Source organism: Pelodiscus sinensis, unplaced genomic scaffold (genome assembly GCF_049634645.1).
Source record: "Pelodiscus sinensis isolate JC-2024 unplaced genomic scaffold, ASM4963464v1 ctg77, whole genome shotgun sequence".
Classification (NCBI taxonomy): Eukaryota; Metazoa; Chordata; order Testudines; family Trionychidae; genus Pelodiscus; species Pelodiscus sinensis.
The window spans coordinates 221,972-242,698 of NW_027465809.1; the positions used below are offsets into that span (position 1 = coordinate 221,972).

The 20,727-nt window shown below is 50.2% G+C and overlaps 1 protein-coding gene and 1 long non-coding RNA gene across 2 annotated transcripts in view; both read left to right on the forward strand.

Annotated features, from left to right (window-relative positions):
* The window catches only part of LOC142823428 (uncharacterized), a 35,781-nt gene extending 31,859 nt beyond the window's left edge, over window positions 1-3,922 (forward strand). Inside the window, exon 3 of the long non-coding RNA XR_012898641.1 lies at window positions 2,814-3,922. This is a non-coding gene — a long non-coding RNA (uncharacterized LOC142823428). The remainder of the gene's footprint in view (window positions 1-2,813) is intronic.
* LOC102447238 (unconventional myosin-X-like) overlaps window positions 1-20,727 on the forward strand; it is a 311,005-nt gene that overhangs the window by 34,109 nt on the left and 256,169 nt on the right. Inside the window, exons 2-3 of the mRNA XM_075914469.1 lie at window positions 14,628-14,726; window positions 19,117-19,275. Coding sequence (XP_075770584.1) covers window positions 14,628-14,726; window positions 19,117-19,275 — 258 coding nt within the window. The remainder of the gene's footprint in view (window positions 1-14,627; window positions 14,727-19,116; window positions 19,276-20,727) is intronic.

The following is a 20,727-nucleotide window of genomic DNA, read 5'->3' on the forward strand; positions in this document are numbered from 1 at the left end:
GCGTGCTCCAAGGCTTTGCTCCCCATCTCCCTGCAGACCAGGGAGACGGGGAGCAGCTTTTCTCACCCCGGAGGGGCTTTTCTCGCCCCGGAGGACGGGAGCGGCGGAACGCCCAGATGCGCCGCGGTCCGCCGCCCCTGTCCTCCGGGGTGAGAAAAGCTGCTCCCCGTCTCCCTGGTCTGCAGGGAGATGGGGAGCAAAGCCTTGGAGCACGCCCGCAGCGGGACAGCCCGGGCGCGCTTGAGCTGTCCCCCTGCGGGCGTGCTCCAAGGCTTTGCTCCCCGTCTCCCGACCAGCAGACCAGGGAGATGGGGAGCAAAGCCTCGGAGCACGCCCGCAGTGGGACAGCCGCGGCGTGCCTGGGCTGTCCCGCTGCGGGCGTGCTCCAAGGCTTTGCTCCCTGTCTCCCTGCAGACCAGGGAGACGGGGAGCAGCTTTTCTCACCCCGGAGGACAGGGGCGGCGGACCGCGGCGCATCTGGGCGTCCCGCCGCTCCCGTCCTCCGGGGCGAGAAAAGCCCCGTTCGTAACTGCGGATCTGACATAAGTCGGATCCGCGTAACTCGGGGACTGCCTGTACACAGTTAGGCTTCTCCTGCCTAAAACTTCAAGCGGATGTGAGACCAACAGGATCAGGACCCAAGGCCTTTTATATAGACCTGGATAAACAACAGGCTTTTGAGGTACCCTTCTGTTTCCCAGACATCATGGTTATTAACAAACTGCTGAATGATAAATTACCTTATCACAAACTTTAGAGACATCTTGACGGGGACATTATTTCATCCAAGATTCATCTAAATGTTAATATTCCCTTTTGAGCTCTGAATCAGCAGTTACAGTGATAGACAGGAACTATCTGTTTACATAGTTAGTGTCTCTCTCCCGCCCCGCCCCTCCCATCTGTCTAATCACAAGCTTCGGGGGGTGGGGGGGGGTAGCCGAGTTAGTCTGTACAGAAAAAACCCCCAACAACAAATGGTCTGGTAGCACTTTATAGACTAACAAAACATGTAGATGGGATCATGAGCTTTTGTGGGCACAGCCCACTTCTTCGGATGACCGGCTGTGCCCACGAAAGCTCATGATACCATCTACATGTTTTGTTAATCTATAAAGTGCTACCAGACCATTTGTGATCTAATCACAGTGCATCTGTCTGTGGATTATACTTACCGGTTCTGGTTAACTGGTGGGGGCCCCTCTTGCCTATCTCCCCTTTAATTGGTTAACCAATTAAACAGGATTTTACATCCCAAGCATCACCAATGGGTTTTGTGGTCATATTATAATCAGATAACACCACACATGGTTTTAAAATCTTGTGATTCTGGAACAAGTCTGACTCATGGTTTTGGACCTGTGTGTGAGAGTGACAGATTTGCATTGACAAGCTCCCTCCATCCTCGTCTCTGTGTGGAGACAGGGTACAGGAGTGGGGGCAGGAGGGACACTGACATCAGAGTCCTGCCTGGTCTCCCTCCCACATCCTGCACAGCAAACAGGAGGCTTCCAGGGGGGCAGCTCCAAGGCAGAGGACACGAGCAGCATGACAGAGGGCGGAGGGGCAAGTGAAGTGCCATCTGTCAGGGAGGATCTAGACTGTGCTTGGTCCCACCGTGAGGGCAGGGGACTGGATTCGATGATCTCTTGAGGTCCCTTCCAGTTCTAGTGCTCTGTGTCGTCACTCAGGGTTTCGGGGTTCTCCCGATAGGTTCCTGGCAGGTCCTTTACTCCAGTGATGATAAGCTTTTGGCTGCGTGCGGCCGTGTGTGTGCTTCCACTGTCTAAAGTGTTAACCCCGTGCACTTGACAGCACAAGGGACTCCCAGAGCCCCCAGTAACTACAAATCAGGCAAGGATGAAATCACCCGAGCAGGTTCATTGCTAAATGCCGTGCGTTACCAGTTGTCAGCGGGCAGTCTCAGAGCTAAGTCACTGTGAGTTCTGTAAGCCCTGGCAATGTACCGACACATAAAAGCGCACATAGCACCCCCCCAGGTCGGTCGGCAGGCGGTCTCCTTTTGCAGTGCCCTTTCATAGACCTGTACAAACAAATTACATCCTTTCTGGCATACCAAGTTGCCACTCTGTTACCTAGTTACCACCCATCACCTCGCAGAAGGGGTGGGGGACTACTGACTGTTCTTCATGTTGGTTTGAGCTCAGTTTCATCCTTTCAAACCCACAGGGAGTGAGGTGGGAAGTGAGTTGGCTGCAAGGCAATCACTTGGCTTTGACCATCTGTGTCTCTGTTCTGCTGCGACTCCCTGGGGGATTTCAGATTGAGGGAGAAAAGGCTGATGAGAACAGCGGCTCTGAAATGAACCTGCTGTAACAAAAAAAGGGGGGGGGTACCATGTTGCAGCTAGAAATGTAGGACTCTCAGGGGGCCAGATAAATTGATTGTTTGCTCTGCCTCTGAGCCATCTGCCTCTGACTGTTTCATAACAGTTTCTCCTGGAAATAGGATGAATGGACAAAGCTCTTCATCTGGGGTCAGCAGAAACTGCAGGTTGTAAAACCTGCCCAGGCAGTGCAGTCGGCAGAAGCAGAGTTACAAGGTAGCACTCAAGCCTGTAAATCTGATCTGTGGTGTCTCTAGGTTGAATCTCCGGTGGGCGGGAGGGTGTGTGTGTGTGTGTGTGACAGTGCCATGTACACGTGTAGCACAGGGGGAAAAAGGCTGCTGTGTGTGGTACTTGTGTAGGTGGGTGAGGGAGAGAAGTCCTTCTGGCAGGTACTTCTGTCACCTCTGCAAGCGCTTCCCTGAAAGCGTGTGTATTTAAGTCTGTCCTTTAACAATTCTTTCAGGAAGAGCATCTTCATTAGGAACCAATGTTACAGTCAGAATGAATCCAGTGACTCCTTCCCCGCTCCACTTCATGGTGTGACTATAAAAATACCTGATGCCTGAGCTACTTTGCTGGCATTGTGCTGGTGGCTGCCTGTAATTGCATTGCCTCGGTGAAGAGGCTATATGCTTTTTCATCTGCAGATGTCCCCGCTACAATAGGGGCTGCATTGTCACACTGTACTTAGAGAGATGAATGGCTTTAAACCACCAGGACTCTCCCCAATGCACCACAATACTTTCTCCAAGCCTCGGGGGTTCAGAACATCTAAAATAAAATTGTAAAATAATGTTGTGACGTTCTTTGGCCAGTCTCTGACAATTTATTCAACCTGTGGAACTCCTTGCCTGAGGAGGTTGTGAAGGCTAGGACTATAACAGGGTTTAAAAGAGAACTAGATAAATTCATGGAGGTTAAGTCCATTAATGGCTATTAGCCAGTTCAGGTAAGGAATGGTGTCCCTAGCCTCTGTCTGTCAGAGGGTGGAGATGGATGGCAGGAGAGAGATCGCTTGATCATTTCCTGTTCGGTTCACTCCCTCTGGGGCACCTGGCATTGGCCGCTGTGGGCAGACACTGGGCTGGATGGGCCTTTGGTCTGACCCAGTCTGGCCGTTCTTATGTTCCTGGAAACTTGAGACGGAAATTTGTTTCCTTAGCAAAATTGCTGCTCTTGTCTTGTATTTGTGCACTGCCCATGAGTGCGGTGTTCTGTCCCTGGAATTGTGTGACTGCTCACGCGTGCTGTGGCTGAGCAGTGTAAGCCTGAAATGGCATTAATCGACAAGCGGTGAAGGAGCTAGAGCAGTGGTTCTCAGACTGTGGGTTTAATGGTGTTTCTAGGGCTGGCTCAGGCTTGCTGAAGGCAAAGGGCTGGAGCGACAGCCTCAGTCCCACTGCCCAAAGGTGACGCCTCGGGGTTTCAGCCCTGTTTGTGGAGACTCAGACTGCAGGCCCTCCGCCGAAGGCAAAAGCCCTTGGGCTTCAGCTTCTCTCCCCACTGCCAAGGCAGGAGCTCTCCAGTGGGCTCAGGCTTTGGTCCCCGCTCCTGGGCCAGGCAGCGATTTTTATTGCGGGGAGGGGGCTCAGTGCCATGAAGCCTGAGAGCCCCTGAGCTAGAGCCTTAGCCCTGAGCTGAACTAGTAACACAAATACCCCCTTTACCATTGGAAACAGCTTCTCTGTTGAAAGGGCTGCAGGGTGGCCAATATCCATGTCTTCTGTTGCAAGGGTAATCCTGGGAGCCATAAGCTAGTTAGCCTAACCGCACTGCCGGGAGAAACGGCCCAGAGGAGCACTGAGAGCAGAATTACTCTGCTGCCTGCGCATGGCAGGAGAAAAACCCGTCACAGCTCTCTAAGCAGTGAGGGGGGACCTGGAGGGTTCCCAGCCACTACTCCTCCCCCAGCCCTTTTCTGCCCCAGGCCCTGCCTCTTCCTGTCCTTGTTCCACTCCCTCCCAGCCCTTACTCCACCCCTGCCCTGCCTCTCGCCCCAACAGAGGCGGCCCTGGGGACTAGCAGGGCTCCGATTCTCCCACGCTCACCAGCGGCTGTGGGGAAAGTGCAGTAAGACACCCCTAGCTTGCTGTGTTCCCAACTGTAGTGCTCCCCTTCCTTCTGGGAGTGGCAGCAGCACCTGTCCATGAAGGGTCTAAGCTTCCGTGGACAGAGACTTCTCTGCTTCCCGTGGAGCAGCCTCTGTCCACAAGGAGCTCGGCTCCCCAGTTAACAGGTGCTGCTGCTGCCACATGCTGTTGCGTTGGGCGGCAGGCGGAGCCAGTTTGCATGAGGAGCTGGTTTTGAAACTGACTCCCCTTGTGAACCAGTTCCCACCTGCCACATCGCACTGCTGCCTCTGATACAGAGGCAGTAGAGGCCTGATGGCAGGGGACTTCCTGGGAGCGGAACAAGGAGTGCGCTGGCTGCTGCCCTGCCCCTGGGGACTATCGAATAGTCATGTAATTGCTAGAAATGTATGCAGTTACATGAGTATTCAGTTACACGCTATCTAACATCCCTATTCAGGAGTCATTGAGTCTAACCCCCTGCCCGAGGCAGGACCAATCCCAACTAAATCATTCCAGCCAGGGCTTTGTCAAGCAGGGACTTAAAAACTTCTAGGGATGGAGATTCCACCCCCTCCCTAGGGAACCCAGCCCAGCGCTTCCCCACCTCCTTGTGAAATAGTTTTCCTAACATCCAACATAAACCTCCTCCACTGCAACTTGAGCCCATTGCTCCTTGTTCTGTCACCTGCCACCCCTGAGAACAGCCTCTCGCCAGCCTCTCTGGAACCTCCCTTCAGGAAGTTGCAGGCTGCTCTCAAATCCCCCTCACTCTTCGCTTCTGCAGACTAAACAGACCCAACTCCCTCAGCCTCTCCTTGAAGGTCATGTGCCCCAGCCCCCTAATTAGTTTTGTTGCCCTCCGCTGGATTCTCTCCAATGCATCTACGTCCTTTCTGTAACAGGGCCCCCACAATTGGATGCAATACTGCAGATGTGGCCTCACCAGTGCAGAATAAAGGGGAATAATCATCTGCTGGCAGTGCTCCTCCTAATGCACCCTAATATGCAGTTAACCTTCTTGGAATGAAGGGCGCCCTGCTGACTCTTGTGTTTAATATGCCTAAGTCCAGGCAGGTGGTCTAGATGAAATGCATATTAGGGAACTGGCCAATGAACTTGATGTATGACTTGATTTTTTTTTTAACATAGTCCTGGAGAAATGGGAAGATGCTTGAGGAGTGTAAATGTTCGTGCTAGCTAGCTTTAGAAAAGAAAGAACTAAGACTGGGCACATTTTAAAATCCAGATTGGATGTTTGTCTACTGTCAGCTCCAGAAATTACTTTGGAGACATTTTCTGGCCTATGTTATACAGGAGATCAATCGAGTAGTTAGTGTGGACTCGGTTGGCTTGGGAATCTATGAATCACTGTGCTTACGTGGCTTTGTGGTATTTCTATTTGGGAGCAAGTGCCCATCCCAAACCCTGGGCAACTTGACATTCATTATAATTCCACTATTTAAAATGTGTCTCAGTGGTCTGGTTAGTGAGCCCTCATGTCGCGCAAGTTGCTTTCTGATTTCACTGGTGGCATCTGGCATTGTCATTGGCATTGTTTATTGGACGAGTCAGACCTGGAATTTTCCCTCATGAAAGGAGACAGGAGAGCAGACTGGAAACACCTCTGGGTGTTTTTCTTTTACTGAAATGTCTGTGATCCTAGGGATGAGAAATTATTCCACACTACATTGAGGCCACAGCCTATTGTACTGACCGGTATTGTCGTCTTATTTCCTTGCACTCGCCTGTTAGTCTCTATCCATCTGTTGCCTCTTGCCTTTCTGACTTTGTGAGCTCTTTGGAGCAGAGGCTTTTTTTTGTTCTGTGTTGTGCAGCATCCTGACCCATGACTGGGGCTTCTGCACTAGGGCAATGTAAATAGTAAATAACTAGCTTCAGAGGGGCAGCCGAGTTAGTCTGTACCTGGAAAAACTTAAAGAACAACCAATAGTTCTGTAGCACCTTAGAGACTAACAAAACATGTAGATGGGATCATGAGGTTTTATGGGCACAACCCACTTCCTCAGATGAATGGAGTTCTAAAAGGGAGTCATCGTGGACAGAACAGATTATGAACAGGAGGCTGCCAGAGAACTCACCAACATCAGATTCTACAGGCTTCTCTCCTCTGATCCCACTAAAGAATACCAAAAAACCTAAACCAACTGCTCATAGAACACTAGAACAGGAAGGGACCTCGAGAGTCATCGAGTCCAGTCCCCTGCCCTCACGGCAGGATCAAGCACCATCTAGATCAGTGGTTCCCAACCTTTTCCAGATGGGGACCCATTTTGACAATTCAGGAAGACTTGGTGACCCAAGGCAATTCAAAAGATGTGTGAATGACTCCTTAAGAGCCACCTGGCGACCCTTTTGAAATGTGACGGCAACCCATAGGTTGGGAAACCCTGATCTAGATCATCCCTGATAGATGTCTATCTAACCTGTTCTTAAATATCTCCAGAGATGGAGATTCTACAACCTCCCTAGGCAACTTATTCCCATATTTAACCACCCTGAAATCAGGAAGTTTTCCCTAATGTCCAAACCAAACCTAATTTGCTGCAGTTTAAGCTCATTGCTTCTTGTCCTATCCTCAGAGGCCAAGGAGAACAATTTCCCCCCTTCCTCTCTGACATGCTTTTAAATACCTGAAAACTGCTATCATGTCCCCTCTGTCTTCTCTTTTCCAAACTAAACAAGCTCAATTCCTTCAGTCTTCCTTCATTGGTCATGTTCTCTAGACCTTTAATCATTCTTGTTGCTCTTCTCTGATCCTTCTCCAATTTCTCCACAACTTTCTTGAAATGTGGGGCCCAGAACTGGACACAATACTTCAATTGAGGCATGACCAGCTCAGAGTAGAGCGGAAGAATGACTTCTCATGTCTTGCTCACAACACTTCTGTTAATGCCAGGGGCGGACTGGCCCGATGGTATACCAGGAATTTCCTGGTGGGCCGTCCTCCAAAGGGCCAGCTGGCAGCTGCTGGAGGAGGAGGGGGATTGTGACGGGGTGGGAGAGGAAGGGGCTTGTGCTGAGGGGAGGAGGGTAGGTCAGGAGAAGAAAGGGGAAGGCATCAATGGACAGGGTGGAGGAGAGACAAATGCCAGGGGGCCAAGTGCAGACAATGAGGAAAAGGGCAGGAGGGGAGGTGTCAGTGGGAGGGGAGACAGGGTGATGCTGGGAGAGGAGAGGGTAGGGGCACTGGGGGCTAGAGGGGGAGGTGCTGGGAGAAGGTTTGAAAGAAGGGGTGGGCATGAGGAAGGCGGGGATGGAGCAAATCTTGTGAGGGCACAGGGGCATGAGGGGAACAGAGGCAGAGAGTGGTGAGGGGGTGGGTGTCAGGGAAAAAGGGGGCAGGGGCACCAGGAGGGTGCGGGGCTAAGGGAAGGTGCAGGCACCAGGGGAGCTGATGGAGTAAGGGGAGGAGACGTGGCAGCAGAGGGAAAAGGTCGAGGTTTAGAAGAGATTGTGCCCCAGTGGCACATCCAAACAAGCCACATGAACTCAGTACTGGTGCACAACACAAATCCATTCTGCTCATGGGAGGAAACTCTTAGAGGGACACTTCCCCCAGCCTCTCCGCCCCCGAGTTAATGTCACACACGTTGGGTTAATGCAATTGCAGGATAGTTGCATGAGGGGGGGTTTGGTGGGGGCCAAAGTAATCCCTGTTGGTAGGAGGATGGAGGGAAAAGTCCTTAGAGCAGGGTCACATGACACCTTTTACTTCTGGTCATGTGTCCATCTTGCCCTGAGAGTGTTACCTCCAGAAGCCTGGCTAATGGGAGTCAGGGCTGTGGCTTATGGGAGTCAGGGGTGTGGCTAATGGGGGGTCAAAGAATAAATTTAAAAACAATTCTTTGATGTGAAAATGTGGGCCGTTCTCAACCCATTTCCCGGGCCTATTTTGATTGCCAGTCCACCCCTGGTTAATGCATCCTAGAATCATGTTTGCTCCCCCCCCCCAACAGTGTCACACTGTTGACCCATATTTAACTTGTGGTTCTACTATGACCTTAGATCCCTTTCTGCCGTACTCCATCCTTGACAGTCGCTTCCCATTCTGTATATGTGAAACGAATTGTTCCTTCCTAAGTGGAGCACTTTGCATTTGTCCTTATTAAACTTCATTCTGTTTACCTCAGACCATTTCTCCAGTTTGTTCAGATCATTTTGAATTATGACCCTATCCTCCAAAGCACTTGCAACTTCTCCCAGCTTGGAATAGTTTGCAAACTTAATAAGTGTACTCTCTATGCCGTCATCTAAATAATTGATGAAGATATTGAACAGAACTGGTCCAAAACAGCTCCCTGCAGAACCCCACTTGTTATGCCCTTCCAGCAGGATTGTGAACTGTTAATAACTACTCTGAGAATGGTTATCCATCCAGTTATGCACCCACCTTATAATAGCCCCATCTAAGTTGTATTTGTCTAGTTTATTAATAAGAAGATCATGTGATCATGAAGCTCCCTGATAACACCCCAGGCCAAATCGACAGAAATCTCCCTCCCCATCTCCGACCAGGAGTTTTCTATGTGCTACACAAGATGCACAAACCTGGAAATCCCAAATGACCCATCATCTCAGGTATTGGCACACTTACAACAGAATTATCTGGCTATATTGACCCTATGCTGCCAGCACATCTAGCTACCTGAGGGATAGCTCAGTGGTTTGAGTATTGGCCTTCTAAACCCGGGGTTGTGAGTTTAATCCTTGTGGAGGCGATTTGGGGCAAAAGTTTGTCAGGGGTGGTACTTGGTCCTGCTGTGAAGGCAGGGGACTGGACTCGATGACCTTCAAGGTCCCTTCCAGTTCTAGGAGATAGGCAATCTCCGTTAATTTAAACTTCCTGAGGAAACTGCAGAACATCAGAGATCTTCCTAAAAACGCCATCCTGGCCACCATGGATGCAAAAGCTCTTTACACCAACATTCTACACAAAGATGGATTACAGGCCATCAGGAACACCATCCCCAATGACATCACTGCACACCCGGTTACCGAGCTCTGGAGTTTGTGCTCACCCACAACTACTTCCAATTCAGAGACAATTTATATCTTTAAGTTAACGGCGCAGCCACATGGCCCCACAATATGCCAACGTCTTTATGCTTGACCTTGAACAAAATTTCCTCAGCTCTCACTCCATAGCAGCTTTACTCTACACTACACTGATGACAGCTTCATCATATGGACCTACGGGAAGGAGACCCTGGAGGAATTTCACAGGGATTTCAACAATTTCCACCTCTTCATCAGCCTCAGCCTGGACCAGTCCACACGAGAGATCCACTTCCTTGACTCATAGACTTTAAGGTCAGAAGGGACCATTATGATCATCTAGTCTGACCCCCTGCACAGTGCAGGCCACAGAATCTCACCCACCCCCTCCTAGAATAATCCTCTCACCTATGTCTCAGATATTGAAGCCTTCAAATACTTTGAAGACCCCAAGATGCAGAGAATCCTCCAGCTGTGATCTGTACCCCATGCTACAGAGGAAGGCAAAAAACCTCCAGGGTCTCTGCCAATCTACCCTGGAGGAAAATTCCTTCCCGACCCCAAATATGGCGATCAGCTAAACCCCGAGCATGTGGGCAAGACTCACCAGCCAGACACCCAGAAAGTTCTCTATAGTAACTCCTATCGTCCCTCCATTGACCTGTTTACCACTGATAATGAATGGTCAATTAGTTACCAAGATCATGTTATCTCATCAAACCATCCCCTTCATAAACCCATCTAGTTTAATCTTGAAGCCAGATAGATTTTTCTCCCCCACTTCTTCCCTTAGAAGGCCGTTCCAGAACTTCACTCCTCTAATGGTTAGAAACCTTCGTCTAAACTCAAGTCTAAACTTCCTACTAGCCAGCTTATATCCATTTGTTCTTGTGTCCACATTGGTATTAAGCTTAAATAATTCCTCTCCCTCCCTGGTATTTATCCCTCTAATATATTTAAAGAGTGCAATCATGTCCTTCCTCAGCCTTCTTTTGGTTAAGGTAACCAAGCCAAGCTCCTTGAGTCTCCTTTCATAAGACAGGTTTTCCATTCCTCGGATCATCCTAGTGGCCCTTCTTTGTACCTGTTCCAGTTTGAATTTATCCTTCTTAAACATGGGAGACCAGAACTGCACACAGTATTCCAAATGGGGTGTCACCAATGCCTTGTATAATGGCATTAACACCTCCTTATCCCTACTGGAAATACCTCGCCTAATACATCCCAAGATCGTATTAGCCTTTTTCACGGCCATGTCACAATGGCGACTCATAGTCATTTTATAATCAACCAGGACTCCGAGGTCCTTCTCCTTCTCCGTTACTTCCAACGGATGTGTCCCCAGCTTATAACTAAAATTCTTGTTATTAATCCCTAAATGCATAACCTTACACTTCTCACTATTAAATTTCATCCTATTGCTATCACTCCAATTTACAAGATCATCCAGATCTTCCTGTATGATATCCCGATCCTTTTCTGAATTGGCAATAGCTCCCAACTTTGTGTCATCCGCAAATTTTATCAGGACACTTCCACTTTTGGTGCCAAGGTCAGCGATAAAAAGATTAAATAAAATTGGCCCCAAAACTGATCCCTGAGGAACTCCGCTAGTAACCTTCCTCCAACCTGACAGTTCACCTTTCAATATGACCCGCTGTAGTCTCCCCTTTAATCAGTTGCTTATCCACCTCTCAACTTTCTATGCTGCTGGCTCTGGGGTAACCCCCCATGGCTGCAGTTGGTACCACAGCCCAGCAAAACAGGATGAGTCATTATGCAAAGGGTGTGTCAACCTGTCTGACCAGCCATCCCCCAGGGAGAGGAACAAAGGAAGGTGGATGCTGCCCTGGCTGGGGGCAGGGCTGGAGGAGAGTGAGTTTAGTTTCGGTCTGGAAAGCAGGGGAGAAGGAGCTGGGGAGGGGGCTGGGACTCCCCCATCTCAAGGGGGGCACTGAGGCCTCTTAGCCCCAGTTCCTGTAACCAGCTGACATCTGTGCTGTGCTATATGCTGGAGAAGCAATAAACTACCTCCATTCTACCGGCTGGGGGACTCTGTTCGTGCCATTTCGGGGTGCAGGAGGCGGGGGACCCCAACGCGCCGTCACATCTGGTGAACACAAAAACAAACCAAAACACCCCCTCCACAGCAAAAACAAACCCCAAACAAGTCCCACAATCTAAACTCCCTTTACAAACTCTCACTCAAACTCCCCTGTTTACAGCTCTGTTTGCCGGCTCCTGTGCCGCTGCAGCTATCTATGTCACTTCCTTGACACTACAGTACAATTGCATGATGGACACATTTCCCCCACCTTATACCAGAAGCCTACCTACGGCTATACTTGTCTTCACGCCTCTAGCTTCCACCCAAGACATACTTCTCAATCTATTGTTTACAGCCAAGCCCTAAAATACAACCGGATTTGCTCGAATTCCACAGACAAACACCTACAGGATCTATATGGAGCATTCTTAAAACTGAAATACCCACCTGGAGAAGTGATAAAATAGGGTATGTCTACACTACAATGTTAGTTCGAACTAACGTCCGTTAGTTCGAACTAACATTCATAGCCGCTACACTAGCGCTCCGCTAGTTCGAATTTGAATCGAACTAGCGGAGTGCTTAGTTCGAACTAGGAAAACCTCATTTTACGAGGCTTAAGCCTAGTTCGAACTAGTGGGAGGCTAGCCCTCCCTAGGTTTCCCTGGTGGCCACTCTGGCCAACACCAGGGAAACTCTATGCCCCCCTCCCGGCCCCGGACCCCTTAAAGGGGCACGGGCTGGCTACGGTGCCCGTGCCAGGTGCAAGCCTGCCAGCACCCAGCCAGCAGACCCTGCACCTAGCACGGCACAGAGCCACCCACCCAATGTCCCCCAGCCCACTCCCTCTTCCCGGGACCAGGCTGGCGGCTCCTGGGAGCTTGCCCTGGACCGCAAGAGGCGGGCACCTTCCTGGGCTAGTGCGGACATCGTGGACCTCGTCCACGATCTCCGCACTAGGCACAGGAAAGTGGCCGTCTAGGGCAGGAGAGCTGCCAGCCTGGCCACCCAGGAGCAGGTGTGCATGAAAATCAAGGGGGTCCACTGAGACCCCCGACCCTGAGCCCTGAGCTTACAATGGCCGTCCTGGGTCAGACCAAAGGTCCATCTAGCCCAGTAGCCTGTCTGCCGACAGCGGCCAACCCTAGGAACCCTGGAGGGGATGGACCGAAGACAGTGACCAAGCCATTTGTCTCGTGCCATCCCTCTCCAGCCTTCCACAAACTTTGGGCAGGGACACCACTCCTACCCCCTGGCTAAGACTACTCCATGGACCCAACCTCCATGACTTGATCTCACTTCCCTTTCAACTCTGTTCTAGTTGTAGCCTTCACAGCCTCCTGCAGCAAGGAGTTCCGCAGGTTAACTATTTGCTTTGTGAAGAAGAACAACTTTCTCTTACTAGTTTGAAGCCTGCTACCCATTCCTTTCCTTTGGTGTCCTCTAGTCCTTCTTTATGGGAACTCATGAAGAACTTTTCTGAATGCACCCTCTCCACCCAACCCCTGCTTTTAGAGACCTCTATCCTGTCCCCCCTCCGTCTCCTCTTTTCTAAGCTGAACAGTCCCAGTCTCTGTAGCCTCTCTTCATCTGGGACCTGTTTCCAACCCCTGATCATGTTAGTTGCCCTCCCCTCTCCCAGCCTTTCTCTTCCCCTCTCCCACCTCCTTTTCCCAGTCTCCCCCAGTTTTGTTCAATAAAGACAGAGTCAATGTTTGAAGAAACGTTATCTTTATTTTGTACATCAATAAGAAGGGGGGCTAGGGAAGGGTAAGTGGAAGGAGGTGAGGGAGGAATGGGGTACGAGCCCCCGATGGGGAGGACTGGGCTGGCTCTGCGGGCTTCTGGGGGTGGAACCTCTCCTGCAGCCCCCCAATTGCCCCCTCTCCCCAGATGGCAGCCTGCGGCAAGTGCAGCCGGGCTGATGGCCGAGTGGTGTGATGTGCCCAGTGTGGGTACTCCGGGCAATCCAAGCCAGGACTGGTTTTCAAGCGGGGCACCCCTGAGAACTGTCTGTCCAGGGTGGGGGTCGGGACCCTTTAAGCGCAGCCCTCGGCTAGCCTGAGACAGCATCTCCACGCTCTAAGTACTCCTCTGATGCCCTGCCGGCACTGCTTCCGGCCATCCTTAAGCCCTGTTCAGAGTCCACTCAATGTGGACTTGCTAGTTCAAATTAGCAAAACGCTAATTCGAACTAGTTTTTAGTTCTAGACGCGTTAGTTCGAATTAGCTTAGTTCGAATTATTTAATTTGAACTAAGTTAGTTCGAACTAGCGCTGTAGTGTACACATACCCATATTGACAGAGCCAGACAAGTACCCAGACGTGAATTACTCCAAGACAGGCCAAGAAGAGAAAACAACAGAACTCCACTTGTAGCCCACAACTTAAACCCCTCCAATGCATTATCAGCAATCTACAATCTATCCTGGAAAATGACCCCTCACTCTCACAGGCCTTGGTGCACAGGCCAGTCCTCCCTTACAAATTCTTTTCAGCGCTCCGGTTCAGCAAAACACTTAGGAACATGCACAAGTAGAGTTCTTACCCTCAAAAGGGAGGAGAGGCAGAGTCTTCATGAAGTGCACTAAGGATTTTGCTGTTGATTTATTTATATGGAAAGCACTCCAATCCTGTGTTGATAGTGTCAGAATAAAACTGAGGCAGAGAGTTTAATTCCTGGTACAGAAGCGTGTGGTTTGCTAAATAGGTGCCTAATTTTTATTTCATAGCATTAGTGATAATGACCAGTTGTGTGAAGTTTTAATCCTGTTTCAGTGCTCATTGCTTCCCACAAATTTTATATTAAAGGGGTCTTTCTCAGGTTTGGCCTCTGCCAAAAGCTAATTACTTTTGGTGAAGAAAAATTGTTCAGCCATTGCTTAACGTAAGTGGGGAGAGTGTATGTGTGCTTGTGCATCAAGCATACCCATCCGGAGGTCCACCTTTCATCTCCAGGAGGTAGAACTGCAGCCTCTGCCTGTGACACGGAGCTGTGACCTGGCACATGGAAAGTGTGCTGTAGTTCCTTTGTGAAAACAGGGATGGGTGTCTCTTTTGAGTGCTGTCATGCAAATGTGGGAGCAGCTGGTGCAAGGTACTGTGGAAAGTGATTTGAATCTTGTGCTCTTTCTAATTTCAGGGCACCCGGGTGTGGCTACAGGAGCAAGATCAGCTGCAGCCGTGCACGGTTGGCTCATGCAAGGATGGGTTTGTGCTCTTCACCACAGTTTATGGAGAGGTGAGTATACTTGGAAATCAAGGTTCACATGAGGCTCTGGCTGGCAATACAGCTAAAAGAGGCTGTGGGTCAAAATCGCTTGGTCTCAGATGATTTCCTATGTTAAATGGAAATAGTAAACTTAGTATCACACTTGTGTCTGGAAAATGTTCCCCTAGCACCTGATGTCAGTGCAACTGACAGAGACTAGAAGGGCTCTTCCTCATGTTCATGCTCTTGTGCTCTCTCTCTGGTGTAGTTAACTTATGTGTCTTGCAGAATCTCTCTGGTTTTGCTGTATAGACTGTTAGCCAGTTTCCTCAATTGTTTGTGTGATTGTGTCTCAGCAATGGAGGAGAAAATCAGTTTTAAAAAACCAGGAAAATGCAACTGTAACACCAAATTGGTAGGGGATGTGGGTGGATTTAAATACTTGAAACTACTTTCACTCCTGTTTTGAAACTGACTAGATTTCAGATTTACTGTGTCCCTTTAAACTGCTATGAGGACCCTGACATGCCTCCCAGAGACCAGAAACCTTCACACCAACATATTTCATATTCACACTTTGCAACACTGTCTTCATCCAGGAGCACCGTGCTCTGTAGTTAGGCGGAAGGTTGTCAAGGCATCTTTTGGGAATGGTTCTGAGGCACCATGGGAACAAGACCAGCATGATCACAAGTTGTGAAAATCATGGAAAATTTTTGAGAAGTTCTCGCTGTGTTACTTGTGTGGGACCAGAACAACCTGTGCAGAGCTGACCTCTGAAACGAAAAACCTATGGGGGACACTTCATAGGTAGCTGGCTCCTTCCTCTCCCATCCAATCGATAACTCTTCCTGCAGGCCCAGGTGACTTTAGGGTATTTTTTATATATGTTGTTGTTGCCTTTAGAGAAATCTTAGAATCCTAGGCTTGGAAGAGACTTAGGAGATCACTGAGTCCAAGCCCCTGCCCAAATCAGGACCAACCCCAACTAAACCATCCCATCCAGGGCTTTGTCAAGATGGGACTTAAAAACCTCTTGGGATAGAGATTCCATCATCTCCTAGGGAACATGTTCCAGTGCTTCACCACCCTCCAAGAGAAATCATGTTTCCTAATATCCAACCTAGACCTCCCCCACTGCAACTTGAGCCCATTGCCCCTTGTTCTGCCACCTGTCCCCCTGAGAACAGCCTCTCGCCAGCCTCTCTGGAACCCCCCTTCAGGAAGTTGCAGGCTGCTATCAAATCCCCCCTCACTCTTTGCTTCTGCAGACTAAATAAGCCCAAGTCTCTCGGCCACTCCTCGCAGGCCATGTGCTCCAGCCCCTGAATCATTTTGGTCGCCCCCCCCCCATTGGACCCTCTCCAATGCGGCCACATCCTTTCTATAGTGGGGGGCCCAGAACTGGATGCAATACTCTAGATGTTGCTTCACTAGTGCCGAATAAAGGGGAATAATCACTTCTCTGGATCTGCTGGCAATGCTCCTAATGCACCCTAATCTGCCATTAGCCTTCTTGGCTACAAGGGCGCCCTGTTGACTCATATCCAGCTTCTCATCCACTGTAACCCCCAGGTCCTTTTCTGCAGTACTGCAGCTTAACTAGTTGATCCCCAGTGCTTGGAATTTGTACGTTTTAAGTGCAGGACTCCGCTTTTGTCCTTGTTGAACCTCATCAGATTTCTTTTGGCCCAATCCTCCAATTTGACTAGGTCACTCTGGATCCTGTCCCTGCCCTCCAACATAGCTTCTTCTCCCCTAGCTTAGTGTCATCCGCAAACTTGCTTGGGGGGGGGGGGGGGGGAGCAATCCATCCCCTCAGCCAGGTCATTACTAAAGACAAAACCGGCCCCAGAACCAACCCTTGGGGCACTTTGCTTGGTACAGTAAAATTCCAATGGTCCGGCATCTGATGGTCCGGTACTCCTGATGGTCCGACACCATCAGAAACCCGGAAGTGCTCCGGGAAGCCGGACCATTGGAGCTGCTCTGCCCCCAGGTTCCCCGATTCAGCCGCTGCTAAAACTGACCAGTAGCTGAATCGGAGAAGCCGGGGGCAGAGCAGCTGGGGTGCTGCCGGGTTGGTTTCGCAGCGCCCCAGCTGCTGTGCCCCAGGCATGTGGATTCAGCTGCTGTTGAAACTGACCAGCGGCTGACTCCAGGAAGCCCGAGGCAGAGCTGCTCTGCCTCGGGCTTCCTGGAGTCAGCTGTTGATCAGTATCAGCAGCGAGTGACTTGGGGATGCCTGGGGCAGAGCAGCTGGGGTGCTGCTGGGTTGGTCCAATAGTGCCTCTCCTCGGCGCTGTGGGACCAACCCAGCAGCACCCCAGCTGCTCTGCCCCAGGCGTCCCCAAGAGCAGCTGGAGTGCTGCTGGGTTGGTCTCACCGTGCCAAGTGTCGGCGCTACCGGACCAACCCAGCAGCACCCCAGCTGCTCTGCTGCAGGCGTCCCCGATTCAGCCGCTGCTGAAACTGACCAGCAGCGGCTGAATCAGGGATGCCTGGGGCAGAGCCGGACTATCGGAAGGGGGGGTTATGAGGGGTCTGGGGCATCCCCCCCACCCCAGATCCCTCATAGCCCCCCCTCCAATAGTCCGGCAAATCTGATAATCCAGCACCCCCTGGGTCCTAAAGGTGCCGGATTATTGGAATTTTACTGTACCAACTGCCAACCAGACATTGAGCCTACCTTTTGAGCCCAACAATTTAGCCAGTTTTCTGTCCACCTTATAGTCTGTTTATCTAACCCAGACTTCCTGAAGTTGCTTGTAAGAATATTGCTAAAATATTTTTCCCTGTTCTCGGAGCCCTCCCTTTTCCATTTGATGAGAAACAATCAGTTTCCAGGCACATCCTGTTGTCCTGGCATAACCAAACCCTAACCTGGCTTTAAGTCAGGAGAAGAGGAAGCTTCATCCCAAATTTGGTGTTTCTAGCTCTTACCGTTTAGGAGGAGTTCTGGAAGAAATGGACTCGCAGATGGGCAGACACACATACCAATATATAGTAGATTATCAGTATTGTTATTGTGGTGCGAACAATGTTTCTTTGGAGACTAGACTTTGACCCCTCACAAAGGGGAATTAGCCACTGGACCTGATTGCCAAGAGACATTGTAGCTTCTCCATTACTTGAAATCTTGACATCAAACCTGAATGTTTTCTAAGGGAGAGACTCTTGTTCAGCACAAGAGGGGACTTGATATCGCAGTTCCTGGCTGAAATTCTGTGGCCTGCTCGACGCAGGAGGTCAGACTAGATGACCAGAGTAGTCCTTTCTGGTTACCCCTTCCTAAAATCCATGATCTCGATCTTTATATCATCCCTTCTGCCATTTGCCTCCAAGAAGCAAGCAAGCCAGACCCTCCCTAACCTGCCTCTTCTCTTACATGGAGCAGTCACAGCAGTGTGCCAATTTGTGGCTGTTTTGTTTTGTTTTCTTCTGAAGGCTTACACTCATATTGAATCACTGTGATTTTAATTCTTTTACTTTCCTCCTTATGGCTTGTGGCCATCTCATGTCATATGTAACATTAGACCCTCAAACAAGAGTTTTGGGCCAGTGACTTTCTATAGGACTATGCTCTAAAATATATAGTAAATGTAGGCCGTAACATAATTCTTCAATTTCAATTTTAATTATAAAAAGTATATTTTAAAAATATTACTGAAATAAAACACCCAGATTTTTAAATTTTACTTTAAAAAACCAGTTTGTATCTACCCTGGAGAGGAGGTGCAGCAAAGCCATCTGGCTGCGTGTTCAGAATAGCCCGGGGTGGGTCTCTGCTTCTTTCCCTTCAGACTCAAGGGACACGTGGATTTAGAGCTCTTACTCCAGTGTAAGTAGTTTGTCTGGGGAAGAGCCTGTGCTATGAGCCGAGCAGAGCAGTGCACTTGAGCTGTCCCCACAAGGGCCTTGTGTCACAGACCTGCAAGCTGGCTCTGGGAACCAGGGCTTAAAGTGCTGGCTGGAGAGAAGCTGTAGACAGCCAATAAAATGGCCACAACTCCAGCCAGATTACAGTGCGGCCTGGGGGAAACCCCTCAGACTGGCTGCTTTCCCTTACTGCCCTATGTCCTGGAGTTACAGGCAGTCGGTAGGAGGCTGCAGGAGGCAGGCAGAGCTCTCTGAGCCAACGCCATTTTCTCTGTCCAGCTGGGAGACCGCTCCAGCCCACCTGGGCCACCTGTTAACCGCTGACATCCTTAGTTCTCCCGCTCCCCCGCCTTGGTCTCCAGAGCGCTCGTTCAGATAGGGCTGGAATGTAAGGAGCAGTGTAAATGAAACCCAACAGCAAATATGCACCCGGCGCTGAGCTCCACCTCCGATCTGCGGTCAGTGACGCTTGTCGCAGGGAGAAGCAGACTTTGATTCTGTGCACTTTGTTGTTATGGATTCCTTTCCCCCTTCTCTCCAGGTACTCTGCTACCCACAGGGCTCCCTCTCCGGGAGGAAGGTCTTGCCAATGCACCAGACTAGTGTGGAGGGGGTGGAAGACATGGCCATGCTGGGAGACCTGCATGAGGCTGCTATCCTGCTCAACCTGCATCAGCGCTACCAACAGGACCACATATATGTAAGTGCCTAAGCGGGGAGAAGTCCAGACTGGCTGATGCCCTCTGTTTATCTTCTGGGGCTTCCAGCCTACAGACACAAGACTATTGATTTGAGCAGTGTCTCCGGAGTGAAGGGCTTGTTCCCAGTGGGTAAACCCCTTTTCTCTGCATGCACATTGACACCTAGGTTTCTCTACTGCCCTGCAAGACTTAAGCCCCTAGAGTTCCCAGGTGTAAAAGAGGGGCTTATCCCCTCCTGTGAAGGAAGAAAAGTCCCTGTCTCTGGATGTTTGGTTCAGGGCTTTGGGATGGCTTTACAGGGTGGCTTCTCATTTGTGCTTATTTGCATGTTAGCAGCAGCATTTGACATTTTTTGGGTCCCCTGAACCTCCAGCCCTTGCTGATGTGAACACAGATCATAGATTGGTCAGCTGGCCAATAAGTGTGTGATGGTTCACTCTGTGTAGTGCACTTCCTGTTGCTCGTGTGCTCCATGTGCCTGGGACTGGAGATGTTCCCCTGGCTGTCCATGTGGTACGCACATCCATCTCCTGCTCTCTTTACGTGCATCTCCACTACAGAGCTGCTGCTGTCGATCTTTCAGGGTTTGAGTTAGTGGTCCAGTTAAGACAGCTAATTTGAAGTGAGGGGGACACTCTGGTTGATGCCAGTAACCCTGCTTTCACGAGGAGTAAGGGAATATAGGGAAGGCAGATATAACTGCTTCCAAAAGAGCAAGGGGGAAGGTTTCCTGTTCATGCCCTCTAATGAGACATGAGTCCCTGCCCCATACCAAGTCGTTACGTGCTCCAGGGACTGTCTATCACTAGGATCAGGGCTACTTTGCAGGGCAAAACTGCAGCATCTTCTGGTACTGGGACTGCTTCCTGAGCACCTCATCAGCTCCACTGCATCTTGTGTACTCGTCAGCGATCCATGAGTGATCCATCTTCTCTGGTTCACTTTTTTGGTTCTGGAAGACCTTCTGTTGCTCTCAGAACTGGGGTTGCTACGCTTCCCCAGGCCTCACTGCCTGGCACAGAGTTCTCAATGGCACTCCTCTGCATTGGGATTGGTCCTGCCTAGAGCAGGGGGCTGGACTTGCTGACCTTCTGGGTCTCTTCCAGCTCTAGGATTCTATGATTCCATTTCAGTCCACATGCAGGAGTTGAGTCAGACAGTCCCAGTACCATCAACAAGTGGAGGCAGGTCATCACCAATGTTCCCTCGAATCTTTTTTGTCCATGTGCAGAATAATTTTTATGTACACACGGCATGTGAATGTGAACCACAAGTAGAAGCTGTGGGTGCTCTGCTAATCAGATGCGCACAAGTGCACAGCTTACCAGGAGCACTGGTCATCACTGCTCCCTCAAGTACCAAGGGACCCTCTCCACCCCAAAGATTTGGGATTGCAATCTGAGTTGTAAGAGGACTGTGGGAAGCATCAGGTCCCAGGCTGTGCCCCAGGG